Source organism: Peromyscus leucopus, chromosome 11 (genome assembly GCF_004664715.2).
Source record: "Peromyscus leucopus breed LL Stock chromosome 11, UCI_PerLeu_2.1, whole genome shotgun sequence".
Lineage (NCBI taxonomy): Eukaryota > Metazoa > Chordata > Mammalia > Rodentia > Cricetidae > Peromyscus > Peromyscus leucopus.
Genome location: NC_051072.1, coordinates 444268 through 461863, shown reverse-complemented (window position 1 = coordinate 461863; position 17596 = coordinate 444268). Strand labels below are relative to the sequence as shown.

Here is a 17596-nt window from a genome sequence, read left to right as displayed (position 1 = left end):
ATAACAGCATTCAATTCTCCCTAGGGCTTATCATCTAGCCAGGCACAAGTATATCACCAAATTAGCATCACGTCAGTAATTATTTATGGAATGGGCTTGAAATCCAATCAGAAAGCGACTGGTTCCTCTCATAACTTCCCTGTCATTATTGCTCTATGGCACTGTTGTTTTTTATCTGATGCACAGCAGCTGCACCTGATGCCATCTCTGCCTCAGCTGATGACTGCGTCTCTGCAGCTGATGCCTTGTGCTGAGGCCTTAGACTGGAAGAGCCTTCCTGTAGTTTTAACTAAGTCATTGTCCTTTTATTTTACCAATAAGGATTCAGGAGCCAGATACTGCATGACAACCTGCTAGCTCAGAGAGACGGAGATTCTTACACACCTAGGGGAGATATTACAGGAGCTTGGATGACTCCACTGGGAAAAAACAACAGTAACTATGCCACAGCCCAGATCTCAGATTCCAGGTACCCAGGGACAATTTCAGGACATGGTAAAGGTTTCAGGGAACATTTATAGTTACAGAAGAAAGAGACTCATTTATCAAGGCAAGTTTCAAACACACTGCTTGAACAAACTGTTGTGGATTACAGCAAACAGAAGTCTCTACTCTTCTCTGATGACATTCTTAACATTTTTGCTATTGGAAGTTAGAGGTTCCTGTTGACAATTCAAAATAATTAACCTAGTATTCTCTACTAGGGTTCATTAGAGATGGATAAGATCTGAATTGTTAGCAATTATTTTACCACACTTCACACATTCACGGAGTTTGTAGTCAGAATGAATCATGTGATGTATTTTAAGAGTTGAACAAATAAACTTTTTAAGATATGTGTAGGATTTCTCTCTGGTATGAACTAATATCATGTGTTGAGTAAGGACATAAAGATTAACAAAGTCTTTGTCACATTCCCCGCACTTTTAAGGATTGTCTTCAGAATGAATTTTCTTTTTTTGTTTATGTCGCCTAAGGGATGAAGATGATGAAAAACATCTGCCACACTCTTCACACTTGTAAGGATTGTCTTCAGAGTGAATTGCTTGATGTCGGCGAAGGGATGAAGATAAGTAAAAACATTTGCCACACTCATCACACTTGTATGATTTCTCTCCAGTATGAATTGTCTGATGTTCTTGAAGGTTTGTAAAGTAGGAAAACCTTTTGCCACACTCTGAACACTTGTAGGGATTGTCTTCGGAATGGATTGCTTGATGTCGTCTAAGGGATGAAGATGAGCAAAAACATTTGGCACACAACTCACACTTGTGTGGTTTCTCTCCAGTGTGGACCGTCTGATGTTCTTGAAGGCGTGCAAAGGAGGAAAACCGTTTGCCACACTCTGCACACTTGTAGGGATTGTCTTCAGAATGGATTGTTTGATGTCGAATAAGTGATGAAGAGGAACAAAAACACTTGCCACACTCTTCACACTTGTAGGCTTTCTCTGCAGTATGAACTGCCCTGTTCCCAATGAGGAAAGCAGGTTTACTAAATCCCTGCGCACTCATTTCACACTGGTAGAATTTCTCTGCAATATGAACTCTCATGTGTCTCCAACAGGCTGAGTATTTACGAAAGGCTTTGTGACATTCTTCACACTTGTATGGTTTCTCGCCACTATGAATTCTTTGATGTACCTGAAGGCGTAGAGAATAAGAAAACCTTTTCCACATTCTTCACACTTGTAGGGCTTCTCTCCAGAATGAATTCTTTGATGTTGCTTTAGCATTGAAGGATAGTAAAATGTTTTGCCACATTCTTCACACTTGTAGGATTTCTCATCAGTATGATTTTTCTGGTGTATAAAAAGTGATGAGCGAGTATTAAAGGTCTTATGACATTCTGTACACATGTAGGGCTTGTCTCCAGTATGAAGTCTCTGGTGTATAGAAAGTGCTGAGCGAGAACTAAGGGCCTTACCACATTCTTTACACTTGTAGGGTTTTTCCTTTGTATGAATTCTCTGGCGTTGAATATGTAGTGAGTTACAATCAATGGTCTTGTTGTAAATGTTATAATCATTGGTTGTTATTCCTGTTGAGCAAAAGTTGAGATATGAACAAAAGCTAAGAAATATTCTTTATTCTCATAATGCTTACTTTTATATGGAGATATTTACTTATACATATTGAAGCATCAGTAGAAACTATAGAACATTTCAAAACTCATAGGCAGTGAGCATGAAAGATATAATATTGTAGGTAGGAATTAACTATATTCTTACTAGAAACAAGGCACAACCAAATAGATTATAGACATAATGGCATATTATTAAAGTTTTAATAGCTAAGTAAGCTGTAAGAGCATTTTACTAGCAGAAATAAGCCCCTTAAAGAATAGAAATGTTATATGTCCAGACACCCATGAAATTATAAAGTATCCAAACCTGGAAAAGAGAAAGTTAATTTTGATTGTGTCAAAATACAAAACTTTTATTTTCCACATAGAGTTTTGTTTTGGAAGGTACAAAAGATATGCTCTGCACAATAAGCAGATGGTCCACAAAAAAAATAAGTTTATAGCTCGAAAATTCAGGACAGTAATTTATGTTTTATTTGGATGACAAGAAATTATATAACTGAAACATATCGAGGCATGATTTAAAAAAAAACCTTCGAGTTCACCTGTGAATTACAGTAATTTTGCTGAGACAACATATTTTTCAATGAATATATAGACAAAATGACTTATTTACTATAGCACAAATCCTAATTGGTCTTATTAAAAACCCAGCCATACACCAGGGTAAATGCTGAAAGATCAGTAAAGGAGCCAGCCACTAGAGAAACTTCTTACCTCTGCTGAATCGTCAGCCAGAAAGGGAGAGAGATCCTGTCTCTACGAATACTCAGACTGAATGGCTCCAGATCCTGTCTCCACCTGCCTTATATTCCTATCTCCACCTCCCTAGTGCTTGGATTAAAGGTGTTAGCCACCACCACTGCCTGGCTGTTTCTCTTTTAGACAGATTCAATCTCATGTAACCCAGGGTGGCCTTGAACTCCTGATCTTCTTGCTTCCTCCTCACAAGTGCTGGGATTAAAGGTGTGTGTCACCACTTCCTGGCCACTAGTAGCTAGCTCTGTCCTCTGATCTTCAGGCAAGCTTTACTTTTTAGAGTACTAACAACATTTCACCACAATTTCCTTTTTTCTTTGTTTTTGCTTTTTCAAGACAAGGTTTCTCCACATAGATCTTGCTGTCCCAGAACTCACTATCTACACCAAACTAACCTCAAACTTAGAAATCCACATTTCTCTGCATCCTAAGTGCTGGGATCAGTGGACTAGGGCACCATACCCAGGCAATAAGATTATCTATTTGTAAGATTTATTCATTTACAAGAGTAAACAGCTATTGAGCACTAAATAGAGAGACAAGGAAAAAGGCATGAAAACAGGAAACTGGTGTTTACCTATAGAGTGGAATCTCAAAGCAGAGCTCTTAGATATTTTGTAATCTTACGCTGCCTTATGTACTTTATCAATGTGTTTTATCCATCTACTGAAATATACAGGGGATGCATAGTAAGTGATTATAGGCTATATACTGCTACAAGCCACATGAAAATGTAATGAAATCCAGCTATTATCACAAAAGCTACTTTCAAATATTAAGCCATGGCTTAAGAAGTCTTAGTGATATTTTAACTTTTGTATATGTCTGAGCTAGTTCCTAAAACGATTTTCTTGTGTGCTTCCAAGAACTCAAAACAGTGTATTTATCTAAAATACCTATCAAGCATCCAAGGCAAACATTCTCCTAAACTAAGGTAACAAACACCCTTATGGAAATAACACCTGGGAAGAGAAAGGCTGAGTCAGGAGTTGCTAGCCAGACACAGAGGAGGCAAGATGTGAAGGCAGAACTGAGAAAAGGTACCAAGCCATGTGTGTGGTATGATGTAACTGTGGGTTTGGCTTTATAAAACCAATTAAACTCGGGTTGGAGAGTGAGGGAATGACCACTGCATTTCCTGACACAAAACGCAACACTGTCCTTCTGGTCCTCCAATGGGGTAGGTGTGGGTATTTTTGTCTGGTCCAGATTCTGGTAAAAAACCTGACAGGGAGTCCTTCCCTGGGTCTTTGTCTAAGAGTAAAGATGTTTACTAAAGAGGTAATAAATACATTTCCAATTGAATCCACATCTTATGTCATTTCTGTGGATGCTGAAGGAGTGACTGTATCGTCCACTCCATCTGTGCTCTCTCTGCTGTTGTTCTGGACCTTACACTTTGTCACCTTTCCTGACCCTCCTTGTGGAACAGAGAGTCAGCCACTCTCTGAGCTCACTGTGGATTCAAGGTTACTGGACGCTGTGGGGTTCCTCTGTCCTCCTGCCTGTCCTCCATGGACAGTGCCAACGTCCTTTCTGAGGCTGTGTTAGTGGAGCTGGGAAACTCCGTGTCTATTCCTCTTCAACCTGCTCATGCCTCACACCGAGATCTCCCTTATGGTATTCTCTATGATGAAACAAGCTACTTAATATAGAAGGTCTACAGGACCGACTTAGACTTTATACAGTACACTATAAAGGGTTCAAGAGACTGAGGTTCCCAGTTCCTCCATGAATTGTGTTTATATTTAAATTTTGTTTGGTATAAAAGATTTTCAGTTCAACACTCATAATTTTAGAGTGTGAAATTTTTAACAGAGATGAATTACTTTCATCTATAAAGTTCTAATCTGATGAGAGTCACTAATTTATTGTAAGCTGTTACAATAAAGGCAATTATGGCATAATTGTTAACCATGAGTCACCTAATGAATGATGAAATAAACATAGTGTGCCCAAAGGTGTGTTTATATTCATGCTAAATACAAATATAATTCATCTAATAACAATATTAGAGAGAAATTTCTACCTTCCATTGTACAATACTCTGTATATGGCATGAAAGTTAAACCTAAAGCAAGTAACAGAATCAAATCTAAGTTCAACTATTTTTTGCTTACTATGGAATGATATCAGAATTAGATGTACTTGAAGTAACTGGTTATTGGGCCAGGAGTGGTGACATATGCCGTTAATCTCAGCACTCAGGAGCTGGAAGATCATTCTGATTCAGTGTAAGCCTGGACTACAAAGCCAGTTTCAGCATAGCCAGGGCTACGCAGAGAAATCCTGTCTTGAAAACAACAACAAAACAAAAGCATATAAAACTGATTATTGCAATTGAACTCTTGTATGCGTGAGTAAAAAGAGTTAAATCTACACTACACTTGCATGGCAGGACACACTCAGGATAGATTACACACATACCCTCAGATGGGACACAAACCTACGAGAAATAATGGCATTCTTGTTTCAACACAAGATAAGGATGCATGGGGAATAGGACCTGTCAGTGTCTGCTGCTCCTGTCTCCCTCCAGCCCATAAGCCAGACCAGGAAATCCTATTCCTTATCTGTAGGGAAAATAATTGACTCCTCATGTCCCATAGACAAGGTGTGGATTCTCTCATGCTGAGGAGGATCTTAGACTCTGCACCGCATTCTAAATGTGTCACGTGGAAGAGGCCTGCTCTCCCCTTTTAAAGGGTTCCTCTGAGGAGGAGAGAGGATAAGAAATGTTTCAGATAGAAAGATAGCGGAGAAGAGAAAGACAGAAACACAGGATAGCTTCGGGAAGACTTCTGTCTCTTCAAAGGAGCTTTTTATAACAATGCCAAGGGGTGGGGCAAAAGACCTCCCCCTTGCTAGATCAAAGCATACCACACAGCCAAGTGGAGACCCTTCCACACATCTGGCAACCATGCCTGTGGTCCATCATTCCCTTATGTAGCAATGCTGGGTAAAGCAAGCTCAGATCTCACTAGGAAACCTCTGTAGCTCTCCACAGCTCCCCCTTCTTAATGTATTAAAGGGCCCGTCAGACCCCTCAGATAGACTGTACCTGCCTTAGGTCATTCTTCTTCTCTAGTCAACCTTACCTGTTCTTGAGATACACTGTCCATCAAGCATACTCTGTCTTAGATTGGAAGCTAGCAAGAAGAATGTTTCCCATCCCTGACTACCAGCCTCTCACAGGGGAAGTACAGAGCTTAACTCAGCTCTGACTTAGGTCTCTACTAAGAGCTTGCAAGTAGTTGAAACAACCACAGCAATCCCTAGGACTGCCACAGACCCCAGGAAAAGAATAGAGAATGACCAAGATGGAATGTCCTTTTAGAATGCATTTAAGATGTCTATAACAGCCTTAGCTATGCCAAGCCCTTTTTTAATATCAATGCATCATCAAATAAATCAATAAACTTCAGATGCAACTGCATCAAACTTAAAGACTCCTTAAGCTTCACCAAACCATGGTTCATTAATAACAACATATTTCTAGTATGAATATTACTATACATATTTACAGTTCTTACATTCAAAAGCAAACTCCCTATAGGACTAGTTTACAAACCTAAGAAAACATCTACAAGATATCTCTTAAAAAAAATTACTTACATTTTCTTTCAACAAAACTAAGGGTACATGAACTGTGAGTCACCACAGTTAAAACTGTAGGTGAACTCAAAACTGTTTCATTTTTGATGTTTGCAAAGACTCAGTAAAGTCAGTTCTCATTACAGTCTCAAAGTTCTGCTAAAAGTTTGAAATCAGAGCCTAATTTGTCGGTGGCTCTAGAGTCTTTGTAATCAGCTCCCTTGACCCTGGAATTCAGTGAGTGCTGCTGCCAGGGGGCTGCAACACTCTGGATAATGCCTCTGCTTTCCCTATCCCCTCCAGCCACCTTCCCTGCTGGGCCTTCTTAGCCATTCAGGGACCTGGGGAAGTGGGCCCAGTGGCAGACCTTAGCGGGTAGCCAGCTGGGGAGCAGTCCCTTTGCCTAAATTCATTGCAGTTCCCCTGAACACAACAATTCAACTAAGTTCAAACAAACATTGCTGAAACCTCACTCCCAGCTACAGAGCCACTTTTAATTGAGCTTTCCCTAGGACGAAGATGGAATTACCACACTGAGCAGCCTTTCTGCTCAGCTAGTAAGACCCAGGAACCATTTCTTAAACAAGTCATGCATTCATTTGCAGCTAGCAATCAGAAGCATTGTGGCTCCCGGCTCCGTTTCATTCAGTCTGAATGAACTGTTCAAAGTGACTCTGGTTTGTCTGAGTCTTCTCCAGCTGCTCCCCACCCCACACTGTTCCAATCACCAGAACGGAAACTGCTGAGCCTTCTGCCCCTCCTGCCTCTCTGAGACGGAACTGTGGATTTGGCTTTATAAACCCAATCACGCTCACTTCGGTGTAGAGATCTTCCTGGCATGAGTCTGGTCTCAAACTCTGCAAATAAATGACTCAGAATCTGACCAGCACAGAGTTCTCTTTCCCTGAGTCTTACACTACAATGGAGAATCAACAAAAAGAAAAACCTTGGAAGTCACTGTCAATAGAGGCACAGCTCACTGTTGGGGAAATACAAAGCTTAAGACGTTTAAGAGATGTGCTTAAACTTCTGAGAGATGTGCTCCTTGGATAACAAAGACATGAAGGAGAGACCTAAAGAATTATTCCCATAGTATCATGTTTCAAAGAAGATGAGAAAGCCTGCCTTTCTACTGGATATTTGGACCTCAACTCTGCCCCTGAACCCCTCATTCCTACACACCTGGGTGCACAATGGCTGCTGCTTGTCTCTTCACATCTGAAGGCACTTGTCCTTGCTCCAAGAATGTCACCAGGTGTGGCTTAGTCACAGCAAGACCTGTTTGCAGAAAAAGAAGGAACAAGATTGTTTATGTGTTCTTTTACTTGGAATTGACATGAGCTTTCCAGTACATGGCTTATAAGGAAAGAGATGATGAAATAAATGATTGCAGACAATCAGTTCCTTAAATGTTTTCTTACGGGATAGCTATATTACACAAGGAATTAAAAAGCATTCTGAGTTTCATTTAAAGGGAAAAAAACATTAAAACTGAATTGTGAAACACTGTTAGTAACAAGTGTACTCTATGTCTCATGCCATTAAATTTCTAACAGTCCCACTGGAGTGAAGGAAACATACATCCAACACAGAAAGGCTAAACACAAAAAGAAAAACAGTGAAATGATTCTTTTTCTTTAATGATTTATTTTTACTTTTTATGGCATTGGTATTTGCCTTTGTGTATATCAGTGTGAGTGTGTGAGATCTTGGAATTACAGACATTTGTGAACTGCTATGTGGGTGCTGGGAATTGAACCTCAGTTCTCTAGAAGAGCAATCAGTGCTCTTAACCACACCAGCCCCCAAATGATTTTTAATACAGCAATCTCCCCAATTTTTCAGAAAACAAAGGATTTGAAAATAGCTGCTGAAATGCTCCCATGAGATACCATACAAAGTGAGGGAGCTACATGTTGATGGTGAAATAAGAATTCACTATGGATGAGAGCCTCACCAAGGAACACAAGGTGGCTGTAATTCTCCAACATCACATCCCTGTACAAATTCCACTGAGCATGCTCCAGCCATTCCTTCTCTTCTGCAGAGAACTCAATGGCCACATCCCAGAAGGACAGCATTTCCTGGAATAAAGATCAATTTATGATACCATACTTTAGTTTAAGAAAAGCCATTAATACTATAAATACCAATATACACTGGGCTGGAGAATTTTCCTGTCTAAGTGGCATTTTCTTAATTAGTGATTGATATGACACAGCACAGGGCATTATGGGTGGTGCCTGTCCTGGCCAGGCATTCCTATATGGTATAGGAAAGTAGGCTGGGCAAGTCATAAGCAGTGTTCTCCTCTGGCCTCTGCTACAGTTCTTGCCTCAGGTTCCTGCCTTGAACTGTTAACTGAAGTTGTAGTCTAAAATAAACCCTTTCTTCTCAAAGATGTCTTTCATCACAGCAATAGAAACCCTAACACAGGCATCATGTGCCTTTGGACATAAATCTAGATTCTTCCCAGGATGAAAGAGAGCCAGAAATATTTCTTACATAGGTGAGTAATATTCCTCAGATATGTCCAATGTGGTCATATGATCTCACACTGGATCCATCTTCAAGGAAAGTCAAGGCAAAAGATTCTATAAATTCAGTTGAGCACGATCCATTTAAGACAGAAATATAAAATGAATGCATCCACAGAACATGTATTTAGTACCATATGTACTATACACCACATCTATACATTTCTCACAGGAGAAAGTCATATTGGGGGAGAAGGAATTTCTCAACAGTTGATATGCACAGTCATGAATGTGAAGTGAAATGAACATACAGAGTCTGATGCAGCAGCTCGGGCCGTCATCTGGGTTTCAGGATTTCTGCAGAGAAATGTCTTTAAATAAAGTGTAGATTTGAACAGCACTGAGGAGGCCTGCAGATCTTCAAGAAACAGGCAGAATGTAACAATTGGGTGAATAGAACACCCAGTAACTTCTCAAGGGAAAAGAAAACTGTTTTAGAAGCGTATTTGTAGCTAGTATAGAATATTACCACCTTTAGAAGTAAGTGAAAGAAAAAAAAAACACAGATACCACTCTGTTTTAACCGGGGCACTGATTCTCAACATGTGGTCTCTACGACCCCCTTGACAAACCTTCATCTCCAAAAGTGTTTACATTACAGTAAACAACCTTAGCAACATTACAGGTATAAAGCAGCAAGGAAAGTAATGTTATGGTTGGGGGTCACCACAGTATGAGGAGCTGTATGATAGGATCACAGCATTGGGAAAAGTGAAACTGCAGAACTCTGTATCACCAAGACGGAATAAATACCAGGAGGGCCAGAGCCCAGAGGATGAAAATGGAAACATTAACCCCTGAGAGAACCTGAGGAGCCCCCATAGCAGAATCAACTGTAAGGACCACTCGCCACATTGCCCAGCACAGCATAGCACCATTCTACATGGGGAAGTGTCTGCTGTCCTGGGGGCCAGTCTCCTGTGAGAAGCTGTGGGTGGTGGGTAGTGCACCTGTAAACAGTATAGCATTTATGAGGGATTTCACCCAATATTATTAATGGCAAACATTTCAGGGGCATTTGAAACTGGCAAAATTCACTTTTAATGGGGAAAATGCAAATTATGCCTGGTCTGAGGGGTCACATTGCCATTCATTAGAAATTGTTACACATTCTTCCTATAATTGGGAGATGGATATAGAACTCCACTTGAATGGTGGCCTGTCTTAGAGGCCAGCCCAGGACAACAGAATGGACAGAATAGATGTAATAAGAACTCTTGCATCCCCTGTTGGTGTCCCTCAGAGATCTTTTCAGAGAGTCACACAAAACTGAAGACTAACAGATCATTGGTGGGAAATCAAAATGATATGCAAAGAGAAGACTGGATTCCTGGTCAGGAACTAAAAAAAAAATAACCCTCCATTGAAAATCGCCTATCAACCGATTACATAACATAGTCCTTTAAATACACAGCACACACCTCATGAAGAAGCAACTACAGGATCTTTGTCCCAGATAACTGTGCTATGAAACAATCACGACTTTTTGCTTCAAGCCATGAAGTTTTGCAATTTTATGACTTAGAAAGTGGATTAAACCATGAAAAGAAATGGTAGACCAATTATAGTATCTGTTTTGCAAACATGAATTATATAATTATAATCTCAGTTTCAAAATAAGTATCACATGCTTTGATCTACACAGTAGATGTACTTGTGGATTTTAGTAGAGATGACAGAGATGTGCAATAGAATAGATTGAAGTTTCTTTTCTATCACAGGTCTGTTTACTTTAAATCACATGAATACACACAGTCTGTGAGTTCTTCCTCACCCTGCTGACCTGACACAAAAGCTTGGCACTGGAACCCAAGGCCATGTGAGTTTTTCATCTATTCCTCGACACCCTGCTTCGGGACTAGCTCCACAAGCTCAAGACCAGCTCGAGACGTTGATACAACCGTTGTGGTCAACCTGCACAACCATTTTGGGCCAAGCAGACATCCTTTCGTTTTTACAGTTGGTCCATCCTACATTAAGGATGGAAGACCTTTCAAAGGTTAAGAAAACCCAGTCCTCCCGGTGAGGCCCAGAGTCAACTTCTCCAATTCTTCTTCCTGCAGACGGTCCCTCTGTGTGGAGGTGTATGTGTGTTCTCTCACCCCAGTCAAAGCTTTCGTATTGCAGCTGATTCTGGCAGATCTATTTACTGTGTTCCAGAATTTACATGCGACCTGTTGCGCCTCGGATTTTTCCTTTCTTACTTCTTTAACTGGTAGTCAAAATGAACACAATCAAGACCGTTCACTAGGCTGGCTACAGAGTTCAGGAAGGACCAGACTCCGTTTGCTCTACAGATTCAGAGAAATCTGACAGCGTCCTTGTGAGAACCGCTCAGCTGGAGAAGCATGCTTCCCCACCAAAGCTGCTCACTGAGCTCCCAGCTCCACCTCAGGAGCAGGCAGGCAGCTGACCATCATTACTCTGCAATCCTGGACTTTGCACTAACATCTACTCCGCGCTACCAAGCAGCTCTCCTGTCCCAGAAGCCCAAGGCCGACTCTGGGTGCACGCAGCGTCCTAAAGATCACTCAGGGCACAGTCCCTATCGTCCTCACCCTAGCCCTGACCTGCAACCTCACGTGACCCAGCCAGTTCAGCACAGCACCTTCAAGGCGGCAGCTTCCGCCCTCCCACCCAGCCGAGTTCCGCTCCCTCCAAGTCCGAGCCCCGCACCCCGCACAGTGCCTCAGGCTACGCTGCACCCTGGACCAACCTCCATGTCAGAGACGCAACAGGAATGTAGAGCAGGGCAGGACTCTCGCCCAACTTTGGAGAAATAGCACACTTTCAGACAGAATGCACAAGTACTGTTTCCGGAGTGGGTCCCTGTGATGTCACAAGGACCAGACTACATTTCCCACAAGTCTGCACGTAAAAATTCCGGGAACCCAGGTTTGGCGATTTCTTCTGTTCCTGTATTTGTGCCCAGCTACTGTAGTAGAGAATGTGCAGAAAAAGCGGATTCAGCAGGACAGGGATGGGTAATGAGGGTGGCGTTCACTTTCAGATCCACAACACGAGCTGTGTGAATGTGAGTTGAGCCTTTGACGGAAATATTAGGCTTAGAGGCCATTTCTGGTCCATATCTTGTGATTTTTCAAGATCACCATCTTGACCCTTACGCCTAACAGCACGGAAAAAAAACAAAAAACAACAAAAAAAAAAAACAAACAAACAAACAAACAAAAAAAAAAAAAATAACTTTGACTTTTTGCTTTTAAACTAAAAGAAATGCACTAAAGTAAGAATGAAAAGAATGATTTTAAGATGATTTTTGGAAGTAGCCTTAGTGTGTGTGCCTATGTTCCTAGCTCCTCAGTGACTTCTGAAAGATTCTAGACTGGAATGGATAATTTATGACTTTTCTTCCTTAAAATACACACACACACACACACACACACACATACACACACACACACACTGCTGAGATAGCCAATGGTAAAGCACTCGAATATAATGTAGGCTTTGTCTTAATGCCCAATGCTACAAATTAGTCAATAATCTTTGTTCTTCTCCACTGACAGGCTGTGTGAGGTGTGCATGGATTCGACTCCACAGCCTGAAAAATAGATGTGAACATTGTAACCCGTACAGTGTAGAAGGTTCATCAGGCACACAGAAATGGTATAAATTGCTGCACAAAGTTAAAAGTCTCTCCCATAATCCATCTCACGACTTTCCCACCAGTCTGTAAGTCTCTTGAAAAACTTTAAACTGTTAATCTATGTAAGAAATTCGTGTTTTTTTTTTTTGTTTTTTTTGTTTTTTTTTTTTTGTGAGAGCGGTACTAGAATTTACCAGTGTCTCCATGGTTTTTTCACAAACACAGGTCCATGTTCACCACCAGGTGTGCTGGGAGCTCATGCTTGCCTCCTCTCCCCTCTCTAAGTAGAGGGACCCAGCTCCTCGGATCACACTGGTGTGTATAATGACCACTAGCCCGTTATATGTTGTTGGGAATTCCCTATGCAGAGGTTTGATCTGCCATGTTCAATTTCCTTTGTCTTCCAAGATACTGAATTAATTCCTGTGTGACATTTTGAAAGTTGAGTGAATCTGCATTGAATTTCCCTTAGCTTCCCCAAATCAGGACACAGAAAGTCTTCTTTCTGAAATGCAAAGATATAAGACATATCAAATGAGCTCATTGGTGTTGACAACAAAATATTTCACGTTCAGTCTCTACCCTGGCAATCTCCCCCAGGTTCACTTTCATTTCTTACCAGGAAAGGCAATTAGTCCATTCCTCAAAATCTCCTTAGACTTTAATAGTTCCAGCACTGTCAAAGTTCAGTCTCTTGAGTTTGTCATCCAATTGCATATCCCACAGTGCTTACAACATGCCATGGAGAACTGGAAATCTGCTATTGTGAAGGGAGGAGTAGCCAGCTAGCAGCAAAGACAGGAACACAAGACAGAAATGTGTGAAAATCCAAATATTACAAGATCACATGCATGGTGATCTTTTTTTTTTTTTTTGGCTTTAGAGACAGGGTTTCTCTGTGTAGCTTTTCGCCTTTCCTGGAACTCGCTTTGGAGACCAGGCTGGCCTTGAACTCACAGAGATCCACCTGCCTCTGCCTCCCCAGTGCTGGGATTAAAGGTGTGCGTCACCACCCCCCACCCCACATCCCCGGCCTGAATTCTTGATAGGATCATCCAGCCCGAAAACTGTGTCAACCTAAGTACCCGCTTGGGGAGTGAATTACATATAGCCTCGGTCTTGGGTTTGCTATGGTTCTACAAGAGAATACGAAGGGATTTCAATGCATCTTAGCTGTCAACTGCACTGTTTCATGTAGTGACCTGTAGATGGACTTTTTTGTCAGGACCGTTGGCTCCCCAATAATGACACAGAGATATATTATTAATTCTGAAAGATCAGCTGATAGCTTGGGCTTGTTTCTAAATAGCTAACAAATTAACTCCTATCTTTTAATTTACATTCTTTAACCTGGCTCAGTTAACTTTACTCTGTGTTGCCCATGCTGCCTCCTGTGCATCTCCTTGCATATTGGTCCCCTCTTCTTTCCAGCATCCTCTGGGCATGGAAATCCTGCTTAACTCTTGTCCATTCACCTTTTTATTAAACCAATTAGAGTGACACATCTTCACAAGATACAAAAAGATTATTCCACAAGAGTAACCACACAGAGACTGTTGGAGGAACAGTGTACATCCTACACATTGCCTCAAGAGACTGGTCACTTTAACAGGGCTACAAAGCTCCATGTTGACATACATGATGCATCTTAAACCTACAAAACTACTACAATGTGGAAAATGCTCTCCAGTTGGGGTCCATCTTGGGATGGTGCCAGGCACCATAGCACAGTTTCTTTTGTCTGTGAGTGATGACCCTGGAAAGACTTTCCTACAAATATAGTTTTGAGCATAGAGACTCTTCAATACTATCTCATTTTTCAAATGAAATTGCACTCTCAAGATAGAGACATCCATGCATGTGCTCTTGGCTCAGAGCACATTAAATGTGGGCTCACTACAAAGGACCAGGATTGCTCATTTAGGAGTTAATCTAAAAATTACAGCAGATTTAACATTATTTATAACTTCAAAGTCACTGTGGTTTAATATGAGAATGGCAACCATTGAATTGTTGGGCACCAGTTGGTAGGAACTGTTTGGGAAAGATTAGGATGTGTTCCTGGAGCTGGGCTTTGAGGTTACCAAATCCTATGCCATGCCCAGTAACCTTTGCCTGCCTTCTATCTGTGGATCAAGAAGTAAGCTCTGTCCTACTGCTCCAGGATCATGAGTACCTGACTGCTTCCATGCTCTCTGCAAAGAACTTTTCAGCTCTTTAATCATGTGTAGCAAATCAAACTTGGTTGTGTGTTATTTTGATTGTGTCTGACAAATAAAGCTTGCTTGGAGTCAGAGGGTAGAGCTAGCCATTAGCTGACCCATAGAGGTTTGGAGAACTGTAGACAGAAGACAGGAAGTAGTAAGGCTGGGCAGAGACAGGATCTCAGCCCTTTTGGATGGAGAAACAGTAGAGGTAGGAAGTGCCTGGTGACTACCCCCTGCTTCTCTGATCTTTCAGGTTCTTACCCCAATAGACAGAGGAAAAGGAGATCAACAAACAGCCAAGAAAAAGACATTGTGTGCCTCAGAACACCTGACAGGAACCTATGTGGAATGGAGACTACTAATGTTCATCTCTTAGAATAAAGGCATTTGTAATAAAAGCAGGTGATACATAATGAGGATAGGAGGGAACCCCCTGTCTAAAATCTCTCAGTAACAATTCCACCATCATAGGTTTATCAGGGCCCTCTCAGCAAAATTCTGTTAGATGCTGTAAACATATTTAATAACAATTCTGACAAATAACTCTACATGCTGTATAAACCATAAAAGCTGTCATATGTTTTCTATACAATTACTAGGAACCTTACATGTTAAGATGGTTAACAGTATGTACATAGGTAATACTAACTTATTACATTACCCTACATGTATAATTTGGCTTCAACATTCTCTTATTAAAATAATGCTGTACAATATCTCCATGGTGAAACAGTTGCCATCTTCATAACACTAGCCGTGCCCACTCAAAATAATCACAGCTGGCCTTCTTCAGTGTTAACATGCTTCAGGAAAGAAAGTTGGACAAATCATTGAACAATAACCTGAGTACACCATCATGCCTCCCACCTTGAGACACACAGTTGGCCCATAAATACATGAGGTCACCCACACATCCATAGGAGAGCACCCTGCAACCAGGTATTGAATCCAGGGGGCTCAGATGTCAGTGCAGGTGGGGCTCATCCTCTAAGCACCCAGGTGACCACATCCTTGGCCACCCTTGGACCTTCTGAGCCTGCTGGAGGCAGGTACTAAACTGCAGGTGCTGTCTACAGGCTGTGGTTAGAGGCACAGCCCCCGAGTGGCCTATGAGACTCTGGGTGCTGCAGTGGCCACTGGAACCTCACAAGTCAGCACCCCACACCCATTATGACATCACACTCCGGGAGCCAGGGCTCTAGTCTCTGCACTGTACCCACTGTTTCAGTCCTGGACTATGCTCAGGGAACCTCACACCTTACTATAGAGTTATTTTGTGCCCCATATTTATTTGCTTTTTTACTCATAATGGTAAAGAACCCGAGTTAACATAGGTGTTCATGAACATACTAATGGAGACTTTATTACATATAAGTGTACATATGTATTATATATGTGTGTGTACATATGTATTATATATACACACACACAAATGCTTTTTAGCACTAAAAAATATAATCACAAAATTTGCAGGAATATTGATGGCCTTGGAATATATATTGAGGTCACACAATCTCAGAAAAAATGTATTATTTCCCTCATACGTATAATCTAGACTATAATAAATGTACATATGGGAACAGATTTACATATGAGTATAATATGCCATGTAGAAAAGAGTTTACAGGCTAAATATTAGGAGGTGAGGAAGGATTGACAGCAGGTACTGAACATGGGTTGTTAAAGAGGATGTGAGATAACTGTTCTGTTTCTAACTCTGTTTTTTTGCTGGTGTGTAAGTGCATAAATATATTCAAAAGAGACAGCATGAAATCCAGTGTGAACTCCTCAGCTTTTGTTCTGAATGTCTGTCATAACTGTACAGAAAGAAGTCCATGAGTTATATAGTTTGGGGTTCTTGTTAATTTTGACACGTGATATCTTTTTCCTTGACACATTTTAAATAATAGGACTAAAACGAAAAAAATGAGAAATGCCACTTGAGCGTGTGTGTTTCTACTATACTATTTACTCCTGAGATTATGTGTCTCTGCTATGGTATTCACTTGAGCTTTTCATAAGAGATGCTTTACAGCCGGGCGGTGGTGGCGCACGCCTTTAATCCCAGCACTTGGGAGGCAGAGGCATGGCGGATCTTTGTGAGTTCGAGGCCATCCTGGGCTACCAAGTGAGTTCCAGGAAAGGCGCAAAGCTACACAGAGAAACCCTGTCTCGAAAAACCAAAAAATAAAAAATAAAAAAAATAAAAAAAATAAAAAAATAAAAAAAAAAGAGATGCTTTATACACAGGCTGTACCTTGGAAAAATCACTTCTTATAGAAAGATGTTAATCTATAAAAGATATTTCTATTTGTAAGGAAACATTCCTTTCTTAGGAATAATATGTTAACTGGATGTAGAAAGACTCCAAGCAGGAAAAAAACAATGACTCAAAAACACAGAGTAAATGATGTTTTTCAAAGTGACTTGCTAACCACAAACAGGACCTTTCTACATAGCAACCTTTCCTTGTTATTGACAAGAATGGGATTTATGCCTGAAGCTGAGAAACTTTCCCTGCAATCAACTTTAGAGGTTTCTTAATTTCTGTGTTATCTCTATTGTGTACATGAGATATACATATTTAAAAAACTATTTGTTTTATAAATAAATCAAATATAGAAGTTATGTCTTACAACCAAGTTCATTTGACTGGTATTCTGGTTCCTTAATTTTAATAATGATGAACAGCCAGTAACCAAAGCAGCTGTGATCACTATAGATATAGAAGGGAGGGGAGGTGGGGAGGCCACTGTTTGGCATTCCTCTGTTGTACTCATGGCAAAGCCAAGTGGAAAACACAATGT

The 17596-nt window shown here is 40.8% G+C and overlaps 1 protein-coding gene and 1 long non-coding RNA gene across 2 annotated transcripts; both read right to left on the bottom strand.

The window, feature by feature from the left end:
• Nucleotides 1–496: 496 nt before the first annotated feature.
• On the bottom strand, nucleotides 497–11842 carry LOC114685545 (zinc finger protein 58-like). Its single transcript, XM_028860180.2, is given in 5 exon segments — nucleotides 497–1660; nucleotides 1663–2040; nucleotides 7621–7716; nucleotides 8396–8522; nucleotides 11692–11842. Coding segments are annotated over 5 exon segments (1341 nt in total). The 5' UTR covers nucleotides 11698–11842; the 3' UTR covers nucleotides 497–926.
• A 407-nt stretch (nucleotides 11843–12249) lies between these two features.
• Nucleotides 12250–13433, bottom strand: LOC119088707. The gene is made up of 2 exons (XR_005092402.1): nucleotides 13202–13433; nucleotides 12250–13087 (listed from the first exon to the last, which is right to left on the bottom strand). It is a non-coding gene; the product is annotated as an uncharacterized LOC119088707 (long non-coding RNA).
• Between the last annotated feature and the right edge of the window lie 4163 nt (nucleotides 13434–17596).